Raw genomic sequence first — 22,236 nt, forward strand, 5'->3', positions numbered from 1 at the left:
AGTGCTCTAAGTGCTTTACCTATATTATTTGTAATCTCCAATCCTCTGCTATTACAGGGAGGTGCACTTTTTTCAAGATTCAGTATGAGGTGACATTTTTTAAGTTTTTTTTCAATGTTTATTTTTGAGAGAGAGAGAGAGAGAGAGAAAGACAGAGAGAGATTATAAGCAGGGGAGGGGCAGAGAGAGAGAGGGAGACATAGAATCCAAAACAGGCTCCAGGCTCTGAGCTGTCAGCACAGAGCACAACGCAGGGCTTGAACCCATGACCCGTGAGATCATGACCTGAGCCAAAGTCGGATGCTTAACTGACTTAGCCACCCAGATACCCCATGGTGGTATTTTTGATAATTTCTAAAATAAATATTTTGAGGGAAACACTTAACAGGATTTCTTCAACAAACATTGTTAGATTAAAATTGATATCTTAGGGGTGCATGGGTGGCTCAGTCGGTTGGGTGGCTGACTTCAGCTCAGGTCATGATCTCGCGGTCTGTGAGTTCAAGCCCCGTGTCGGGCTCTGTGCTGATAGCTCGGAGCCTGGAGCCTGCTTTGGATTCTGTGTCTCCCTCTCTCTCTGCTCCTCCCCTGCTTGTGCTCTATCTCTCTCTGTCTCTCAAAAATAAATAAATGTTAAAAATTTTTTTTAATTTTGATATCTTAGTCTTGTTAAAAAAAAAACACTTCACTAAAAATGAATTGATGAAAGTCTGAATATATTAAATCCAATAGTGTGAATATAATCTTTACCTTAAGGTAATTTAACTTTTGGTGGTTTACATTAATTTTATATAAGTAGGGGAGTTGCACTTTATTGCAAACACATTCTTCACTCACTATAACTGAAAGAATCCTGGAATCATAGACTAGGCAATCTGGGCAACTAACATAGCTGGATGCATGCAGTCAGGTTTTTGAAGGAAGAGAGGATAGGTTTAGAAGACGCAAGGAGAAATATTCCCCTTTTACAGGAAATGTGGAAGAGAAGCAGCAATCTCCAGAGAAGAGGGCTTCCAGGGATAGCCATATTTCAATTAGGGAACAGAAGGGGAGCCTTTCAGGGAGAAGGCTGAGGCATAGGAGAATTTCCACTCAGTGTAAATTATTCATTATCATTCTTATCAGTGCCATCATCATTATTATTAGATTTTGTGATTAGCTATAATGTGATACTATTTTTACTTCCAGACACTTGAGTAAACTTTATACTGTGGTATTAGTATGTAAGTTATTACTGATTAAATATATTTTATTTTCTGTATAAGTTTGGCCATCAGGCCTGTGATACTGAACATCAAAATATTCATTATCCTATCATGCATATCAGAAAAGCATGTTTTAATCTCATTTTTGGATTAACTACTGTATGCCAGCCTCTTACCTATTGCTGGAAAATACAAAGACAGGTAAGATATGATACCTCTTTTCAAAGAGTAGAATATATCTCGTGTGTGCATGTGTGCTTCCGTGCACACACACCCTCAGACTGTTAGCAGTGGTCACATCTCAGACAATGAAGGAAATGAAAGGGGTGAGATAGTAAGGGGAACTTTACATTTTTTGCCTGTGTTTTTTGACTCTATTGTTTAAGAAAGTCCTATAGTTCGTTAATAAAAATATTAAGAAAGAATTTATGGAAGTTATAGTTTTTCTTTGTAATAATTAAGAGGAAGAATTGTATTTTCTAAGCCTTTGTTTCTTTCAGGCAGGGATACCAATGGGGCCAATGCCAGCAGCAGGAATGCCTTACCTTGGACAAACACCGTTCCTGGGAATGCGTCCCCCGGGCCCACAGTACACCCCAGACATGCAGAAGCAGTTCGCTGAAGAGCAGCAGTAAGAGACCTCGGGATTCAAACCTGAGGACACATGATAGCAGTTATTTTAGGAACAGTCACATCGTTTCTAATGCACATTTGAAGCCCAAACCATCATGTTACCTTTAAGATTCGTGAAATACTTCATTATATATAAGTTTTAAGCAAGGACAGACGTTAGAGAGCCTCTCATTCTCTAATTTTACATCTAGAGAAAGGGCAGTTCGGAGAAATGAAGCGACTTTGTCAGGCCAGATTACACAATTACTAGCAAATGTAGACTTCCTGATGCCCAAAGCATTGTTCTTTCTCCTGTGAGACACTGCCTTCCCAAGTTGGAGTTTTCTTTTTTGTCTACTTGCCTGTTTTTTGAGATTACATTTGAATGCAAAAGATTTGTCTCTTCCCCTTCCAAATTTGACAAGGAATAAATTCATGTCTATAATTTAAGCATATATTTTTTTGGACACCTTTCATATATTTTGAAATTAACATATTGGGGAAATAGTATTGTCATAAGGAAATTAGATCTAATTAGCGATGAAGTTGTTAGTTCTAGAAATGTAAGGCAATACTGCTGAAACTGTTAGAAGTATGAATAGAACACAATTGATAATGCCCCTGCAGTTAGTTCTTTACTATGTTGCTTTTCCTTCAGAAAACGATTTGAACAGCAACAGAAGCTCTTAGAAGAAGAAAGAAAAAGACGCCAGTTTGAAGAGCAGAAGCAAAAGCTCAGGCTTTTGAGTAGTGTGAAACCCAAGGTAATCTTTTCCACTGCCACAGCGCACACACGCCTTGCATGTGCCTCATGCTCATTCAGTGGATTCTGTCACTGGGGCAGAAGGCCAAGCTTATGCTGTGGTTGGTTGATTTTGCTTTATCTGATTCCACAAGTGAAGAATTCTCCTTTTCTTATAAGACGCTGTATGGTTGAGGAGGGTGGGCTATCAACCATCATCTTCTCAACTCCTTTTTACTACCACTGGTGTTTGTGATCTTTTCTTGGGAAGGTTAATCATGAATCTTGATATTAATTAATTCAGGATACTTAATATCAGTTGTATCCTGAAGTATTTATAAATGGACCTTTTAATATTTTTTGTATTTTATAGTGTTGTTTTATGCCTTTGGTATACTTATAACACGTACCAGTGTTTTTCTAATTCAGAGAATTCCCTATCAGAAGTATGCGGTAAAAATTTTGAAAATAGACCAATCTCTGTACTTTTAATTTGGGAGGATCTAGGATGAAGTGAGACATAAGTGAAGATATATCCATACATTTATTGTCTTCTAGACAGGAGAGAAGAGTAGAGATGATGCTTTGGAAGCCATAAAAGGAAACTTAGATGGGTTTTCCAGAGATGCTAAAATGCATCCTACTCCAGCATCGCACCCTAAGAAACCAGGTAATTTTAATTTAAAATTTTCTTTTGGAGGGGCACCTGGGTGGCTCAATCTGTTGAGCATCCGATTTCGGCTCAGGTCATGATCTGTGCTGACAGCTCAGAGCCGGGAGCCTGCTTCGGATTCTGTCTCCCTCTCTCTGCCCCTCTCCGGCTCGTGCTCCGTTTCTCTCTCTCTTTCAAAAATGAATAAACGTTAAAAAAAAATTTTTTTTTATTTTATTTTGGAGGCGCTTGGGTGGCCCAGTCAGTTAACCATCTGGCTCTTGGTTTCAGCTCAGGTCATGATCTCAAGGTTCGTGAGTTTGAGTCCCACATCAGGCTTTGCGCTGGCAGTGCAGAGCCTGCTTGGGATTCGCTCTCTCCACCCCTCCCGCTCATGCACACATGTGTTCTCTTTCTCTCTCAAAATAAATAAAACTTAAAAAAACTTTTTTCTTTCATTGGAAGGTGATTTTCTGTGTGTTTAATTGACCAGTATGTGTGGGTATTATGTCAGTGCTCATCTAATCCTTCAAGCTAAGTGAAGATTTGGATGTTTAAAATTTACAGGGGGTTAAGAATAACATATCATTAATAGGTGAAGAGTTGTCAAATCATTCAGCCAACCGAGTACTTTTTTCTACTGGCATATATTACATTAATAAATTTTATCCTAGGGGCGCCTGGGTGGCGCAGTCGGCTAAGCGTCCGACTTCAGCCAGGTCACGATCTCACGGTCCGTGAGTTTGAGCCCCGCGTCAGGCTCTGGGCTGATGGCTCGGAGCCTGGAGCCTGTTTCCGATTCTGTGTCTCCCTCTCTCTCTGCCCCTCCCCCGTTCATGCTCTGTCTCTCTCTGTCCCAAAAATAAATAAACGTTAAAAAAAAAAGGAAAAAAAAAATAAATTTTATCCTAAACCCTTATATTGTAGTACCTTTTATAGATGGGATCAGGAGGGAATAATCTAATATTGGCACAGTAACCAGTTCTTGACTTTCTGGGACAGCTTTAACTCTGTCCTATTAATTTCACTTGTTAGATTATATACTCGGATGCAAAGTAAAATATACAGCAAGATTGAAAAGAGAATGGATATTAGGAATCAGATTGAGTTCAGAGAGGAAAAACATAAGTAAAAATGAAAATTTTAAGCTGAATAAGCTAGTCAAGAAGTAATTTAAAAATAGATTTTGGAATGCTGAAACTGAACCCTGCGTGGAACTTAGAAGAAGGAGAAGACAGGAGTGGTCATTGTTAGGGCATGTTCTGACCATAGAGAATGACCTTTTTGGACAACTAGGTGTAGTTTAACAATCTCATTGTTAAATAATAAATTGGTGTTTTGATATTTAAATAGACTCATGAGTTCAGTCAACATACATGCAGTTAGTTGCTTCTTATCCAAAAAAATAGTTTTCTGAAGCAAACCCAAGAAGTTTCCAGAGTTTCTCCAGTTAGAGACTTTAACCTAGGCCTAAAGTATATAAAAAGAGTTTCCAGCCTTTTACCCACCAAAGTCATCTTTTAATCTCCCCCCATATCATAAAATATTGACTATACAAATTATCACATAATTTTGTACTTATCACATATATAACTGTGAGAGTTTATAAGCCAAAATATGTACCACGTAGGATTAACATAATTCCAGTCAAATGCAAAGAAACATTTATTTAGCCTTTGCAGCCTTATTGCTTATTAAGTAGGATCCATTTAAAAAATACTCATAGTAGGGCCAACTGGGTGGCTCAGTTGGTTGAGCGTCTGACTTCAGCTCAGGTCATGATCTCACAGTTTGTGAGTTCGAGCCCTGTGTCGGGCTCTGTGCTGACAGCTGAGATCCTGGAGCCTACTTCAGATTCTGTGTCTCCCTCTCTCTCTGACCCTCCCCTGCTTGTACTCTGTCTCTCTGTCCCTCAAAATAAATAAACATAATTTTTTTTTTTTAATACTCATAGTAGCTCTTAGTTTTCCATTACTGCTGTTTTCTACCAGTGCTGCTCTGAGAACCCAAATTGAGAGCTTAAATCCACACTCTCCTAACCATTATTGGGAAGGGTTGGAATTCATTGGATCATAGCTTTTTTTTTTTTTTAACAAAATTAATTAATTTTGGATACTCATTTTGCATTACCTGGAAGCATTAAAGGTTCTATTTCATGGATCTGAAAGAGAAGCATGTAGTATTCCCATTTTTCAGATAAGAACCTTTTTTTTTTTAAATTTACATCCAAGTTAGCATATAGTGCAATGATGATTTAAGGAGTAGATTCCTTAGTGCCCCTTACCCATTTATCTCATCCTCCCTTCCACAGCCTTTCCAGTAACCCTCTGTTTGTTCTCCATATTTAAGAGTCTCGTATGTTTTGTCCCCCTCCCTGTTTTTATATTTTTGCTTTCCTTCCCTTATATTCATCTGTTTTGTATCTTAAAGTCCTCATTTGAGTGAAGCCATATGGTATTTGTCTTTCTCTGACTAATTTCGCTTAGCATAACACCCTCTAGTTCCATCCACATGGTTGCAAATGGCAAGATTTCATTCTTTTTGATTGCCGAGTAAAACTCCACTGTATATATATACCACATTATCCATTCATCCATCGATGGACATTTAGGTTCTTTCTATACTTTGGCTATTGTTGATAGTGCTGCTATAAACATTGGGCTGCATGTGCCCCTTTGAAACAGCACACCTGTATCCCTTGGACAAATACCTACTAGTGCAATTGCTAGGTCGTAGGGTAGTTCTATTTTTAATTTTTTGAGGAACCTCCATACTGTTTTCCAGAGTGGCTGCACCAGTTTGCATTCCCATCAACAGTGCAAAAGAGATCCTCTTTCTCTGTATCCTCACCAACATCTGTTGTTGCCTGAGTTGTTAATGTTAGCCATTCTGACCGGTGTGAGGTGGTATCTCATTGTGGTTTTTGTTTTGATGAAGTCCCAAAATTCATTTTTGCTTTTGTGTCCCTTGCCTCTGGAGATGTGTTGAGTAAGAAGTTGCTGTGGCCAAGGTCAAAGAGGTTTTTGCCTGCTTTCTCCTCAAGGACTTTGGTAGCTTCCTGTCTTACATTTAGGTCTTTCATCCATTTTGAGTTTATTTTTGTGGATGGTGTAAGAAAGTGGTCCAGCTTCATTTTTCTGCATGTTGCTGTCCAGTTTTCCCAGCACCACTTGCTGAAGAGACTGTCTTTATTCCATTGGATATTCTTTCCTGCTTTGTCAAAGATTAGTTGGCCATACATTTGTGGGTCCATTTCTGGGTTCTCTATTCTGTTCCACTGATCTGAGTGTCTGTTTTTGTGCCAGTACCATACTGTCTTAATGATTACAGCTTTGTAATACAGCTTGAAGTCTGGCAGATGAGAACCTTTTTAAAAAAAGACTACTTCTGTGACATTAGACTTTCATGAATGTTAAAACAACTTAAAGTAGTTAAAAATGTGAAAAAGCTTTACATATAGAAAACCCTAAAGACTACCAAAAGAATGTTAGAACAGGTAAACGAATTCAATGAAGTTATAGGGTACAAAGTCAACATGCAAAAATCTGTTGCGCTTATATATACTAAGAGCAAACTATCAGAGAAATTAAGAGAACAGTTTCATTTACCCTTGAATCAAATAGAATTAAATAGTAATAAAAATGGTAATAAATTTAACCAACGAGGTGAAAGACCTGTATGCTAAAAACTTTAAGACATTGATGAAAGAAATTAAGGAAGACACATACAAAAAAAGGAAAGATGTTTTTGTGCTCATGAATTGGAAGAATTAATTTTGTTAAAAATGTCTCCCAAAGCATTCAACAGATTCAGCGCAATTCCTATCAAATTCCAGTGGCATTTTTCACAAAAATAGAACCATCCTAAAATATGTATAGAACCACGAAAGACCTTGAATAGCCAAAACAGTCTTAAGAAAGAAAGCTCGGGGCGCCTGGGTGGCACAGTCGGTTAAGCGTCCGACTTCAGCCAGGTCACGATCTCGCGGTCCGTGAGTTCGAGCCCCGCGTCAGGCTCTGGGCTGATGGCTCAGAGCCTGGAGCCTGTTTCCGATTCTGTGTCTCCCTCTCTCTCTGCCCCTCCCCCGTTCATGCTCTGTCTCTCTCTGTCCCAAAAATAAATAAACGTTGAAAAAAAAAAAAGAAAGAAAGCTCAAAGCGTGATGTACCCTGATTTCAAACTATATCAAAGAGCTGTGGTAATCAAAACAGTATGATATTGGCATAAAAATGGAAACATAGATCAGTGGAACAGAATAGAGAGCCCAGAGAATTAAATCCAACTGTACATGGTCAATTAATTTATGACAAAGGAAGCAAGAACACACAATGGGGAAAGTACAGTCTGTTCAATAAACAGTGTTGAGAAAACTGAACAGCCCATGCAAAAGAATGAAACTAGAGCACTGTTTCACACCATACACAGAAATTAACTCAACATATATTAAAGACTTGAATGTAAGACCTGAAACCATAGAACTCTTCAATGAAAACATAGGCAATAAGGTCTTTGATGTTGGTTTTGGCCATATTTTTTTGGACCTGATTCCAAAATCAAAGGCAACAAAAGCAAAAATAAACAAGTGACTTGGGGCACCTGGCTGTCTCAGTCAATGGAGCATATGACTCTTGATCTCGGGATTGTGAGTTTGAGCCCCACATTGGGTGTAGAGATTACCTTAAAAAATCTTTTTTTTTTAAATTTTTTTTAATGTTTATTTATTTTTGAGACAGAGAGAGATGGAACATGAATGGGGGAGGGTCAGAGAGAGAGGGAGACACAGAATCTGAAGCAGGCTCCAGGCTCTGAGCTGTCAGCACAGAGCCCAACGTGGGGCTCGAACTCACGGACCGTGAGATCATGACCTGAACCGAAGTCGGCCGCCTAACCGACTGAGCCACCCAGGCACCCCAGCTTTAAAAAATCTTTTTTTTTTTTTTTTTTTTTTTTACGTTTATTTATTTTTGAGACAGAGAGAGACAGAGCATGAGCGGGGGAGGGGCAGAGAGAGAGGGAGACACAGAATCGGAAGCAGGCTCCAGGCTCTGAGCCATCGGCCCAGAGCCTGACGCGGGGCTCGAACTCACAGACCGCGAGATCATGACCTGGCTGAAGTCGGACGCTTAACCGACTGCGCCACCCAGGCGCCCCTAAAAAATCTTTTTAAAGAATGGGACTGTATCAAATTAAAAAGCTTCTGCATAGCAAAGGAAACCATCAACAAAATAAAAAGGCAACCAGCTGAGTGGGAGAAAATAATTTGCAAATCATAGATCCATAAGGGCTGATACCCAAAATATAAAAGAACTACAACTCAATAGCAAAAAAAATCTAATGGAAAAAAATGGACAGAGGATCTGAATAAACATTTTGCCAAAGAAGACATACAGATGTTCAACAGGCACATGAAAAGATGTTCAACATCACTAATCATTAGGGAAATGCAAATCACATTGCAAACCACAATGAGATACCACTTTATACCTGTTAGAATGGCTGGTATCAAAAAGACAAGAAACAACAAGTATTGGCAAGGATGTGGAGAAAAGGGAACCCTCACGCATTGTTGGTGGGGATATAAGTTGGTGCAACCACTGTGGAAAACAGCATGGAGGTTCCTCAAAAACTTAAAAATAGAGCTACCATATGATCCAGCAATTCCACAAGTGGATATTTATCCAAAGAAAATGAAAACACTGACAAAAAAATATACTCACCCCTATGCTCATTGCATCATTATTTAGCCAAGGTATGGGGCCAAGGTGTGGGGGCAACCTATGTGTACCTTGATGAATGAATGGGTAAAGAAGATGTGGTATATGTATACAACGGAATACTACTCAGCCATAAAAAAGAATGGAATCTTGCCATTTGCAACAATGTAGATAGATCTTGAGGGTATTAGACTTAGTAAAATAAGTCAGACAGAGAAAGAAATCCCATATGATTTCACTTGTATGTGGAATCTGAAAAAAAAAAAAAAAAACAGAAAAATAGAATGGTAGTTGCCAGGGTGGAGTGGGGAGGTGGGTGAAATGGGTGAAGATAGTCAAGAGGTTCAAACTTCCAATTATAAAATAAGTCATGGGTAAATAAGATGTGGTATGTATATATAATGGAGTATTACTTGGCAATCAAAAAGAATGAAATTTTGCCATTTGCAACTACGTGGATGGAACTGGAGGGTGTTATGCTAAGTGAAATTAGAGAAAGACAAATATTATATGACTTCACTCATATGAGAACTTTAAGAGACAAAACACATGAACATAAGGGAAAGGAAACAAAAATAATATAAAAACAAGGAGGGGGATAAAACATAAAAGACTCATAAATATGGAGAACAAACAGGGTTACAGGAGGGGGTGTGGGAGGGGGGATGGGCTAAATGGGTAAGGGGCACTAAGGAATCTACTACTGAAATCATTGTTGCACTATATGCTAACTAATTAGGATGTAAATTTAAAAAATAATAAAAAATTAAAAATTAAAAAAAAGAAAAAAGAAGTCATGGGGTTGTAAGGTACAGCATGGGAACTGTAGTCAATAATATCGTAATGCATATTTGAAAGTTGGCTTAAAGTTCTCATGAGGGGAAAATTTTTTTGTAACTTTGGTGAAATGGTAATGAGACTGTGGTGATCATCTCACAGTGTGTACTAATATCGAATCACTGTGTTGTGCACCTGAAACTATAATGTTATGTGTTAGCTGTACCTCAACAGTAATAAAAAGGGCAGATTGAGAGGTACTTAGTCCAGTTTGAATCTGGATGTGGATGATGGAAGGACAGAGATGGAGATAGGGATGATGTTGCCTTTATCTGCCTATGTGTAACTCTAGTTTTTATGTATTAGTTTTTAAATGTTTATTTATTTATCTTAAGAAAGAGGTAGAGAGAGAATCCCAAACAGGCTCCACACTGTCACTGCAGAGCCTGACGGAGGTGGGGAGGGGTGGGGGAGGTGGGATCTCATGGCTGGATCTCATGAACCGCGAGATCGTGACCTGAGCCGAAATCAAGAGTTGGACGCCTAACTGACTGAGCCACCCCAGGCACCCCTCTATGTGACTCTAGTTTTTTAAAGTTGCTTTATTTAAATTTTGTGGATTTTTAAAAAAGAATATGAAGAAGCAAAAATGATATTGTTAAATGATGCCCCTGTAGAGAAGGTTTATTACATAAATAAATCTCACATTTAACAGTAAAAAGCCCCAATGATGTTGATAGACATTAGAGCCAAAGATCTTTTAAACATAGTCCTCAGTCAGGGTTTACTTTCTTAAAAGGACTGTTGAGTTGTTTGATTTAGCTCTTTATGGCATCCTGATTTTGATGCTTTTTATAATATCACCTTGGTAATGTGTGTAATATTCTTTAGTAATTTTCATTCCTCATGTGGTAACTTCACTGATGTGAACTACATATGCAAAGTGTATGGATTAGTCATGATACATCAAAAAAGACAAGTATGTATCATGCATTGTTTCTGACTGGCATAATTAATCATCAGAGTATATATTTGTCCAAAACATATTCAGCAACATATAGGTAGATTTTCTAATATATGGAACATATTGGTTGAGAGGATATTATGCAACAGATCACTTGGGTGTCAAAAGTAATCACCACTTAAAAAAAAAAAGTAATCACTACTTTCATGTAAATTATTAGTGGTCTCAGAGGAAAAAAGTGGTATTAACCTAATAAAAGAAGGAAAGAAGTTTTGAGTTTTACATTTTTCTGTTTTTGAACAAAATGCAAAATAGTTATAAAACTGCTTTTTGAAAAGAAATGAATTATGTGTAAATAGCCATCAAAGTGTTTTTCATTCACTTAATAATTCCATTTGGCTGTCATTACATGTTATTTCTTGTTCACTTCTGTTATTCATGTTTCAGTATATTCTTTTGGGATTGTACTGCATCTTAATTTCTTTTTCCTTGTTGATTTTCATTTCCGTGTGTTTCATTGCCATTTTCCGTTTTGCAGATTATCCCACACCATCTCATTCTACTAAAACTGTCTCCCCATCACCTGCCTTTCTTGATGAAGAAGAATTCAGTGACTTTATGCAGGGGCCCGTTGAAGTTCCCACATGTGGTCCTTCTTCCACTTCCCAGCCTTTTCAGTCTTTCCATCCCACCACCCCATTTGGCCAGTTGCATACACAGAAGGCTGGAGCACAGCCTCTCCCTCCAGGTCAGATTCCAGTGTCTTTTGCCTTACATGGTGTCCCTGGGCAAATTCCTTCTTTCTCTACTGCTGCAGCCTCATACAATGTACAGAAAGCAGGTAACTCCTAGAATGTTAATGAAAGTATTCTTAAAATAATCTAGGATAATTTACTTCTCTTATATAAGTAGAGTAATACACTGATGTTGGTAAGGAAATGTGTACCGGAATATATGAGTACTATTGAAATTCACCAAAATAAGAATATCGATTTTTTAATTCTGGGAGCTTCACATTCTGGAAAAATGATTTAAAACTTTGGCTCCTAAATTAGGAGCTATTTAAATCACTTTCGAACTTTAAAAGCAAAATGATTTCTACATGAGATTTCTCTTGTTTGGGAAAATCACCAATATTTTGTTCAGAGTAACGAGCCAAGAAGAGTTGCTTTAGAAAGTGCTCTCTGGTTCGGTGGTAGAGCACTTGGGGGTCAGATGCCTGGTTCTCCATTTATTGTCAGTGTGTCCTTGGACAAATTTTGAAACTGAACCTCAGGTGTATCACTTGTGAACTAAAGGGGATGGGAGGCACTAATACACTGCTTCTTGAGACATTGTGCTGAGAAAGATCGTAGCAGATATGGACTTAGTCCGAACTTCCTCAGTTGGCAGATGTAGAAACAGACCCAGAGGTGATGTTACTGGTCAGGGGCCTCCCCAGCTGTGAGGGGAAGTGTCTCTCTCTGGTATAAGTCACCAGATTTCTAAGGTAGTACTCCTTCCACTATACCGTTCGACCTGCTGGCTTACAGAATTCCTGAGAACCAAAGTAGGTAATGATGTTTTAAGTTCTCTAAACTCTCTAAAGCCTTTCAGGTCCTATACAAGTGTGTAGTGATTAGATTATTTCAAAAATCTACATTATGTGTGGCAGGGTCTACCCTTTAGAACCTGGGGGTGGAAATGGATGATTGAAAAAAATCAGAAATTTGCAATTATATACAAATAACCCTTCATGCTGTTTGTTTAGGCCCTTCCTTGGAGGAGAAGCTCCTAGTATCTTGTGATATAAGTTCATCTGGGCAGGAACAAATTAAATTAAATACCTCTGACGTTGGTCACAAAGCCCTAGGCCCAGGTTGCAGTAAGAACCATCCCAGTTTAACGGCCAAAAACGGGGGTGCTATAGATGGACGTGTAAGTGGTACCACCATTGCAGAGGCAGAAAAGACTTCAGACCAAAACCTATCCATTGAAGAGAGTGGTGAGCTCATGAAATATTCAGCCAAAGTTTATTTAACCAAATATCGCTCAAATGCTAACACCTTAAGCATTAATCTTAAAATGAATGCTGCTTGATTTTTGCTAATCAGTATTGTGCTTAAAATATTTTTAATGCATTCCTTTCTCCAATTAACCCCTACGATTTTGCTCTGAATTCTTTCCGCAGTTATTCCTTTTAAAAATGTTTGATAACCAGTTTTTTTAATCAGAATTATTCCTGATTTAAAATTTCTTTTCCTTTTATTTTATAAAAGCTTTTTCCTTTCTTACACTTTCTATTCTTCCATGAGGGTTGAAAGTTAAAATTTAACTGGAAAAGTCACCAATGAGAATATGATTTTGCTTCTGTGAAATAAATCATACACACTGCTGCCTAAAAGGTCCAAATTTTTATAAACTTAGCTTGCAGAGATGAATTAGAATTTGGGCAGCCTAGGAGGCAAACTTTTGGAGGATATTTTACTGAACAGAATAAAAAAATCCTATACATCCAAGGCAGCAGTGTCATATTCAGGTGGAAAAAAGTCAGACTGTACAAAGAAATATTATTAAAAGCTGCAGGTAAAGCTTGAGCAATTACATTTTTTTACATAGGTAATTTTTAAACCACCAGCTGTCATGTTTTCTTCTTTAATTTGTAATACACATGAAATGGTGCAAGCCTTGTATGATTCAGAATATTGATTTGGAACATCTTAGGGGTTTTTTTTTTGTTTACTCTTTAGGGCATAGTTAACGTACAAGAGAAATTTAGAAACCAAATATTTTCATTGTATTGGTGACTTTTTTTTAGTATCTCCAGCCAGCGCTCTTATAAAAAACAGTGACTCTGTTTCCCCATCTTCTGCATGGACTGTTATGTACATTAAATAATGTTTCTTATCTTCTAGGTGTGGGAGTATTTCCCTCACAGGATCCTGTTCAGCCCAGAATGCCGCCTTGGATTTACAATGAGAGTTTGGTTCCAGGTAAAAAAGCTACTTTGTCTAGGATTCCCATCTGGATATTTTGCTTCAGATGTTGAAAACGTAGTTGTGAATATTTACTGTTGTGATTACAAAATATGCAGAAGAAATTTTTACTTTTTTCTTGTTTATTCTTTTCTGAAAGAGTACAGAAAATTGAAAAGGATCCAGTATTTAAGACAGCCTTATAGGTGAAATGGCTATATAAATGTAGGAGAAATGTTTTGCTTTAATGTTTTATTGACCATCATAGACTTTTATTTCTAAAAGCTTTCCCTAGATTTACCATGCTCTAAAAGATATGGTTATTGGGGTGCCTGGATGGCTCAGTTGGTTGAATGTCCAACTCTTGATATTGGCTCAGGTCATGATCCCTAGGGTCATGGGATCACGCCCTGTGTCAGGCTCCACACTGAGCGTGGAGCCTGCTTGAGATTCTCTCTCTCCCTCTCTCTCTTGCTCACGCATGCACATGCTCTCTTTCATGTATGCGCTCTCTAAAATTAAAAAAAAAATTATTATAAATAAAAGATATTATTTATTTCATAGATTATTAATAACTTACCAATAATAGTATTAATACATTTAATGTAATTTTATGAACTCTTGGTGATTATATATTTTAAAAATCTATTCTTTTTTTTTTTTTAATTTTTTTTTTTAATGTTTATTTATTTTTGAGACAGAGAGAGACAGAGCATGAACAGGGGAGGGGCAGAGAGAGGGAGACACAGAATCCAAAATGGGCTCCAGGCTCTGAGCTGTCAGCACAGAGCCCGACGCGGGGCTCGAACCCACAGACCGTGAGATCATGACCTGAGCGAAGTCGGACGCTTAACCGACTGAGCCACCCAGGCGCCCCTAAAAATCTATTCTTATGACTTATCATGTAATATATGAAGTGAAAGACTAAGTGGCATCTTTTTCAGTCAACATTGGGAGGTGATGTTTACTTTTCTCTTTATAGAGATTATTACTGTTGAGCCGATAAAATCACGAAGGTGCATATTTTGTGATAATATTCAGTTGATACCAGAAAATAGTCTAAGCCATGGCTGATGTGAATACAGTAATGACTATTACAGCAGCATATGTTAATCAGTTTTAATATATTGTGTCTTGTTCATTTTGCTCTATTTTGCCAACCCCTTGAAATCTAAAGGTAACTTTCATCAGATCTTTGGTTTTCTAGATTGATCATTAGACTAAAGTTCTATGCTTGATTAAATAAAAGTCATGCAAGGGTCCCTGAAATTCTGTTTGGAAAAAAACCAGTAATATCTACTTTACATCATTATCACATACTCAGTTGAAAGGCTAATTTCCCCAAATCCTGTGAGACTTCAGCTATACATAAAAACAATAGGTTTTCTTCCAAGTGCCCATTAGATAATTTGCATCATCTTCTTCTCTGTCTTCAAGCCAAACAAACAAAAAGCCAGATCTGGTAAATTTTGGAGTTCTGTCCATTTTCTGCCCGCTTATATTCATTTTGTACCCTCCTTGTGAACATACATGCACACATAGTTTCCTAGCCAAAATATGTGTTCTTATGGCCAGCCTACTGACCTATAATCCATATTTAAATATTAGATGTAGAGGCACCTGGGTGGCTCAGTCGGTTGAGCATCTGACTTCAGCTCAGGTCATGATCTCACGATTCATGGGTTCGAGCCCTGCGTGGGGCTCTGTGCTGACAGCTGAGAGCCTGGAGCGTACTTTGGGTTCTGTGTCTCCCTCTCTCTCTGCCCCTTTCCCGCTCACATGCTGATTGTTTCTATCTCTCAAAAATAAACAAACATTAAAAAATTTAAATTTGAATTTCAGGTAAATAGTAAATTATTAATTAGTACAGAAGTGTGTCCCATGCAGTATTGGCATCCTAAATTTTATATGACAACCTCGTCTCTAATAGCCTTTCCCAACTTGTCCTTTGGAAACCCCATTTTATTGTGGAAAAACTCCCAACAGTCCCTTCCTTTTTTCAAACATATTCTGCTTTCTCACCTTTACTGAAACTGCCTTTCTCTGAAGGCTCTATTCCCATAGCACCTTACCCAGTGATGTTTTCTCTCACAGACTCTGACTGAGGCAGGAGATAGATGGTATAATTCTTGCCTCCCCACCACTGTTTTCAAACTATTCCCACCATCATTATTCTACAACTTGTCTTTTAAAGCATCTAGGGGTGCCTAGGTGGCTCAGTCGGTTGAGCGTCTGACTCTTGATTTCAGCTCAGGTCACAATCTCACGGTTTGTGAGTCTGAGCCTTGTGTTGAGCTCTGCAGTGGCAGCACAGTGCCTACTTGGGATTCTTTCTCCCTCTCCCTCTCTCTCTTCCCCTCACCTGCTTGAGCTATTGTTCTTCTCTCTCTCTCTCAGAATAAATAAATAAACATTAAAAATAAAGTCCAAAGCATCTGTTTATACCACCTCCATTTTAGTGTTGTTACTTTCTCTGACCTTTGGCCCCAAATCTTCATTTTACCACGCTCCATCCTGTCTTCTAAGCTCCAGACCCTAATTATATTGGATATTTCCAATTGAATGATCTTTATAGCAGTTCAAACCCTGACACATTTTCAGTTCTATTAAAGCAGTTTGACCTAAGATTATTCTTTTTAAAAAAATTTTTTTTAATATTTGTTTATTTTTGAGAGAGACAGAGCATGAGCAGGGAAGGGACAGAGAGAGGGGGAGACATAGAATCCAAAGCAGGCTCTAGGCTGTGAGATGTCAGCACAGAGCCCAACTTGGGGCTTGAACCCACAAGCTATGAGATTATGACCTGACTCAAAGTAGGACACTTAACAAACTGAGCCACCCAGGCACCCCAAGATTATTCTTATATAAGCAACAATGACAACAGAAAATAGCAATCACTTATAATATGTTTACATTTGTAATCTGGTCTTTCCTTTGATAGATGCCTATAAGAAAATTTTAGAAATCACAGTGACTCCAACTGGAATAGATACTGCTAAACTTTATCCCATTCTGATGTCATCTGGACTGCCCAGGGAAACTCTTGGACAGATATGGGCCTTGGCTAATCGAACTACACCTGGCAAACTTACTAAGGAAGAACTTTATACTGTTCTCGCCATGATAGCGGTAACACAGGTAAGAGACTGTTTCTTAAGTTAGATCAAATAACTTTTCAATATAAATCCTTTTGACTACAACCATGTAGAACTCCTTGTATATTAAAGTTTAGATTATTTTTAGGATACAGTACTTCAAAAATGTACAGTTTGCATCATGCACATACTAGTAAAATGTTCCTTTGTTTAAAGACTATTAAATATATTAACATTCTCTGACCTAACTGTATCCTTTATGAACTTGAAAGTTAGTAATAGATGAAATGACTCTTTATGTTTTTGAAGTCCTTGTTTAAAATTCCTTAAAGTGTTCTTGATCTGCTAACAATTTTTGTCATAATACAGAATCACTTTAAATGATTTGATTACAATGAATTAACCAAACATGTCAGAGAGTGCATTGCCACAATTGTTATATGTCATCCATTTCTTTGCCTGATACTAGGTCTACATTAACCTTGTAAGTTCTTTTCTTATATCAAATTCATGAGTTTTGGGAGTCAAAGTGGAAACATACCAGGATTACAGATTTTACACTTAGGTCTCTCTTTGCTGGATTTAGACTGTATGTGGTTTGCAGTCCCCTAAAATGTTTCCATTTTCCTTCTGCTCTGTGTAGAGAGGTGTTCCTGCCATGAGTCCTGATGCTTTAAACCAATTTCCAGCTGCTCCTGTTCCAACTTTAAGTGGATTTCCTATGACTTTGCCTACTGCGGTGAGTCAGCCAACTGGGATGTCTTCAGGCCCTGCCGGCTCCATACCCCTCAACCTTGGACAGCCGGTCATGGGCATTAACCTTGTTGGACCAGTTGGGGGAGCTGCAGCCCAGGCTTCCAGTGGCTTCATGCCAACTTACCCTGCGAATCAGGTAAATGCAGAAGCTGTATGTATTCCAAAGAATCCCTGAAAGTGAATCTGGGCAGCTTTTTTCCAAGGATGCAGAGAAGATTGCTGTATTATGATGGACATTGGAGGTGAAAATTAGGCAGTATTAAAATAATACAAAATTTAATTTTTTATTATTTAAAAAAAAATTTCTTAAGCCTTAAGAGATTTGAATTTTGGCTAGAAGTTTATAGTTCCTTATAGTATATATGTTTTAAACATCAAGCTTAATAAGGTTAACTAAATTCCTAGACTGTGTCTTTTGGGGAAGCTACTAAACCTGAAATTTAAATGCTTCCATTTATTTTTCACTTCTCAGATTAACAAAAAATTTAGAAAACATAATGTTTAGTGAAAATGTGGGGGAAAATAGTTTGTTGGTACAGCCTTTTTGGAAGGCAGGTTTGGTAATAGCGACCTAAATTCTAAATGTCTGTATCTTCTGACCTAGCAGTCACACTATTAAGGATCTATCCTACAGAAATAGTAACTTAAATTAGCAAAAATATGCAAAGATATTTGTTATAGCATTGTTTGTTAGAGTAAACAGTTATAAATAGCTTAATGTCCATCAGAAGAAGGAAGGTTAGGGGCTCCTGGGTGGCTCAGTCAGTTAAGCATCCAACTTCGGCTCAGGTCTTGATCTTGTGGTTTGTGAGTTCAAGACCCTCATCAGGCTCTATGCTAACAGCTCAGAGCCTAGAGCCTGCTTCAGATTTTGTGTCTCCCTCTCTCTCTGCCCCTCCCCTGCTTACACTGTCTTTCTCTCTATCCCTTTCCCTCTCTCTCTCTCAAAAATTAAATAATAAACATTTTAAAAATTTAAAAAAAAAAAGAAGGAAAGTTATGGGGCACCTGGGTGGCTCAGTTGGTTAAGCGTCCAGCTCTTGATTTTGGCTCAGGTCATGATCTCATGGTTCATGGGTTTGAGCTGAGAGTGTAGAGTCTGGGATTCTCTCTCTGCCCCTCTACCACTCATGCTCTCTCTCTCACACTCTCAAAATAAATAAATAAACATTAACAAAAAGGAAGGTTAGATAAAATTTGCTTCATTAATACAGTGGTAAACATTTGATTATTAAAATGAATGAACTACTACATGTGCAACGTGGAAAAGTCCACTTTATAGATATTATTATATCTTTTTAAAGAGCGGAACAGTGTAGTATAAACTCATTTTTTAATAAAACAAATGAACTATCATGTGATTAGGAGTCAGTGTTCACTGTTGACTTTATATATACACATGATGGATTATAACAAGCTTGCATCACTCATGTAATTTACATCATGTATAAAATGTTTTTTTAAAGATGGCAGTAATCTATTAAATGTAATTTGTCTATTTAAAAATTGTATAGATTAGTTCTTTAAACAGTCTTTTACAATTTGTGCAAGAGAGTATCTAAAAATTCAAGACAGATTCTTGTCCTAGATACTTGAATTGGTATTATATCTAAAGTGCGTTCTTTTTTTTTTTATTTTTTTTAATGTTTATTTATTTTTGAGAGAGAGAGCATGAGCAGGGAAGGGGCAAAAAGAGAAGGAGACACAGAATCTGAAGCAGGCTCCAGACTCCTAGCTATCAGCACAGAGCCCGACGCAGAGCTCGAACCCTCGAACTGAGAGATCATGACCTGAGCTGAAGTTGGATGCTTAACCGATTAAGCCACCCAGGCGCCCCTAAAGTGCATTCTTCTAAACTTAGGCAGTCACACCTACCTAATATAGGTACCTAAATGGGGAGATTTAAAAGGTAATTTTTGAGGTTGACAGTTATGAATTTGTTAGTTACTATTTTATCAATTCAGTCTTTCTATTTAAATGTCCTCTACAAACCTAGGTGGTAAAACCAGAAGAAGACGACTTCCAGGATTTTCAAGATGCTTCTAAGTCAGGATCCCTTGATGATTCATTCAGTGATTTCCAAGAGTTGCCTGCTTCTTCAAAAACAAGTAATTCCCAGCATGGAAGCAGGTAGAAAAGAGCTGAATATAGTTAACATTGTATTTAATAATTGAGAAAGAGGCATCAATAGTAAGAAGCCTAAGTAAGAAAAATTAAGACTTCTTACTCTCATGCTTTCTTTGATTATTCCCTCGTTATTCATACTTGTACCTTTGAAACTTTTCTCCCCTTAGTCCGCCTAACAATTGAGCACCACCATTTCCTCCCAGTATACAGCTGCTTGCTAATATATGTATATATTTTTTTAATTTAATTTAATTTTTTTTTTTTTTTTTTGCCTGTCCTAAACCTGATTATAGCAGAGTGCACCTTTGCAGTGATGACTTCATGTACTTGTAGCAAATGCAAGCCTTTGGCTGTTGAAAAACTTTTTAGGCAGGGGAACATAATTTGATATATTTGTAATATAATGTACTGCTGATTCTCCACAGAAATCCTAATTCAGAAATCTAAATATGTCACCAATACCTTTCCATCATTTTTTAAAAGTTTTTAGATAGTACTTCTTCCACAGAGTAGAATATACCAGGCTTTGAGCAAGCAATATGAATTTCTTCAGTTATTTTTGGAACTTGTTTTTGTCAGGATACATGCATCATTTTTCTTATGTTCCTTGTTTGTGCAGTATCATTCATCTTTTCCATTTTAACGAAATGAGTATCTTTTGACGCTTCCTGCATGTACACTGTAACAAGAACCAAGGGATAGGTATTATAGGGAATGACACATAGAAACATTTGAGTGGTGGGACTATAAAGTACTGGGATTTCCAAGCCCACTACACCAGCACACACATGTTGACCTGATAGACACGTAATATTTTTCAGATCTTTTCCTTTGAATAAAATGTGTAAGTTCTGCTATCTATAACATATCTGAATGACCCCAAGGCATCTCACATTACCTGCATAAAATTAGATTCATTATTTTGCTACTCAAAGCTAAATAAAAATTTGTTAAATTAGCATTCCCTCCCTTGGTGAATCATGTCACCATGTCCAGTCACCAAATCAGAAACATGCTATTTATTTTTGGCTCCTCACTCTCTCCTTTAACCACCATCGACTCTGTACTCTCTGCTTGCCGTGGAAAAAGGCTGTGTCTGATCTTGCTCCTGCCTAGTCTCTTGACTGTTGCCCTTTCCCTACAGCTCATGTCCCAACCATGCCAGAGCAACTCCAGACTAATGCTCTTTCAGGCTCCTGACCCTTTACCTTCTTCAATCTGAAATTCTCTCTATAGTTAATTCTAGTTCTATTTCAAAAATCAGTTTAACATAGGAGGTTTTTACTAACCCCACCACTTCAGTCCCCACCTCAAAGATGAGGGCCACTTACTGCCCTGGTGCATTTTGGACGTCTGTGCCCTGATTATAATTACTGGTTTATCTGACTCTCTGTCTCACTTGGCTGTCATCCCTGAAGATAGTCTTTCACGGCTACATATGTAGTACTTAGCCATGATATATAATTAATAAAGGTTTGTTGGGTGAGTGTGATGTAGCATGAAGGTTATAAACCAGATTGACCAAATTAGTGGTTTACTCCTCTGGAAAAAAACACTCAGTAGATGGAATTGAAATTTGGGCATAGAAAGTTGTAAGATGGTGGCCAGACCTGAGATATATGGAATATTAGCAATTTTGTGTGGCATTATCTCCACATAATAGTTTACTTTCATACACAGTCATACTTTGTAGACTTGTTTTTCAGTTCTGACTTGATTACTTCCATGCTTACATGAAAACATTTTGCTCATGTCTAAGAATCCACATTCACTGTTTATTTACTCATTCAAAAACATTTACTTACCATCTGCTGTATGCCAGACATTGGGGTAGGCACTAGAAATACAGAAGCAGAAAGCACAGTTCCTGCTGTAAAGAAGCTTAGTTTTATCTCAGTATTTATATTATCTGATGAAATTCTCTTAGAATTGGTCCCTCAGTGTGTGTGTGTGTGTGTGTGTGTGTGTACATATATAATGAATTCCCTAGTTTATGATCTGTAATGCATATTATGAGTTTATTTTAAGGGATATTTATTAAATCATGGTATAAATAGCTGAGCTTAAGTGAGACTGCTTTGGGCAGCATTTTAAAGCAAAAAATGGGCATTATTTTTCAGAGAAGATGAAAAGGCAAGTATGGTGTTAGAAGTAGGCTGGAGTAGAGAGTATTGTTAGTCTGTGAAAAAAATCTCATTAGTTAAGGGCAGCACCAATGTGGGATGTCTTAGGATTTGTGATGTAATCTGTCAAGCATTTTAGAAATAAGAAGTGGCATGATGAAAGTGATCTTGGTACTGTGTGGGATAAATTCAGCTGCCATAGTAATCCTGTTGTGAGATGATGAGGTGTACTCTGGGTTTAGAGTTAGGCACTGAAAAGTGTGCGTGTGAGAAATTGGTCAGGCTCAAGGTTGAACTGGATGTCAAAGGAGAAAGAGCACTTGAGCCAGCATGAAAGGGGATCTGGAAGTCAGCAATGTCTTTCATTTATCCATCCAGAAAATACTTACTGTGTGCTGGGCACTGGGGAGCTTAGAACAATAAACATCACAGATATGGGGCACTGATAATAAAACAGTTCACAAAGAATTAAGGTGTAGTAGGGGTTTGAGTTGGTTAGTTTCATTTTACTTTTT

General features: G+C 37.7%; 1 protein-coding gene across 13 annotated transcripts in view; it reads left to right on the forward strand.

Moving 5' to 3' along the window:
- Nucleotides 1-22,236, forward strand: part of SYNRG (synergin gamma) — an 85,419-nt gene that overhangs the window by 23,259 nt on the left and 39,924 nt on the right. For 5 of the 13 annotated variants that reach the window (XM_047080872.1, XM_047080874.1, XM_047080876.1 and 2 more), the window contains exons 4-10: nt 1,706-1,836; nt 2,476-2,581; nt 3,118-3,229; nt 13,561-13,638; nt 16,562-16,758; nt 17,359-17,607; nt 19,468-19,601. In XM_047080872.1, the coding sequence (XP_046936828.1) occupies nt 1,706-1,836; nt 2,476-2,581; nt 3,118-3,229; nt 13,561-13,638; nt 16,562-16,758; nt 17,359-17,607; nt 19,468-19,601 (1,007 nt within the window). Of the gene's footprint in view, nt 1-1,705; nt 1,837-2,475; nt 2,582-3,117; nt 3,230-11,204; nt 11,508-12,416; nt 12,651-13,560; nt 13,639-16,561; nt 16,759-17,358; nt 17,608-19,467; nt 19,602-22,236 lie in introns of all 13 variants that reach the window. The other 8 variants (XM_047080864.1, XM_047080868.1, XM_047080869.1 and 5 more) reach the window with 4 other exon arrangements.

Source organism: Lynx rufus, unplaced genomic scaffold (genome assembly GCF_022079265.1).
Source record: "Lynx rufus isolate CCGP_SWC_20201006 ecotype Redwood Valley unplaced genomic scaffold, mLynRuf1.p SCAF_18, whole genome shotgun sequence".
In the NCBI taxonomy this organism is placed as follows: domain Eukaryota; kingdom Metazoa; phylum Chordata; class Mammalia; order Carnivora; family Felidae; genus Lynx; species Lynx rufus.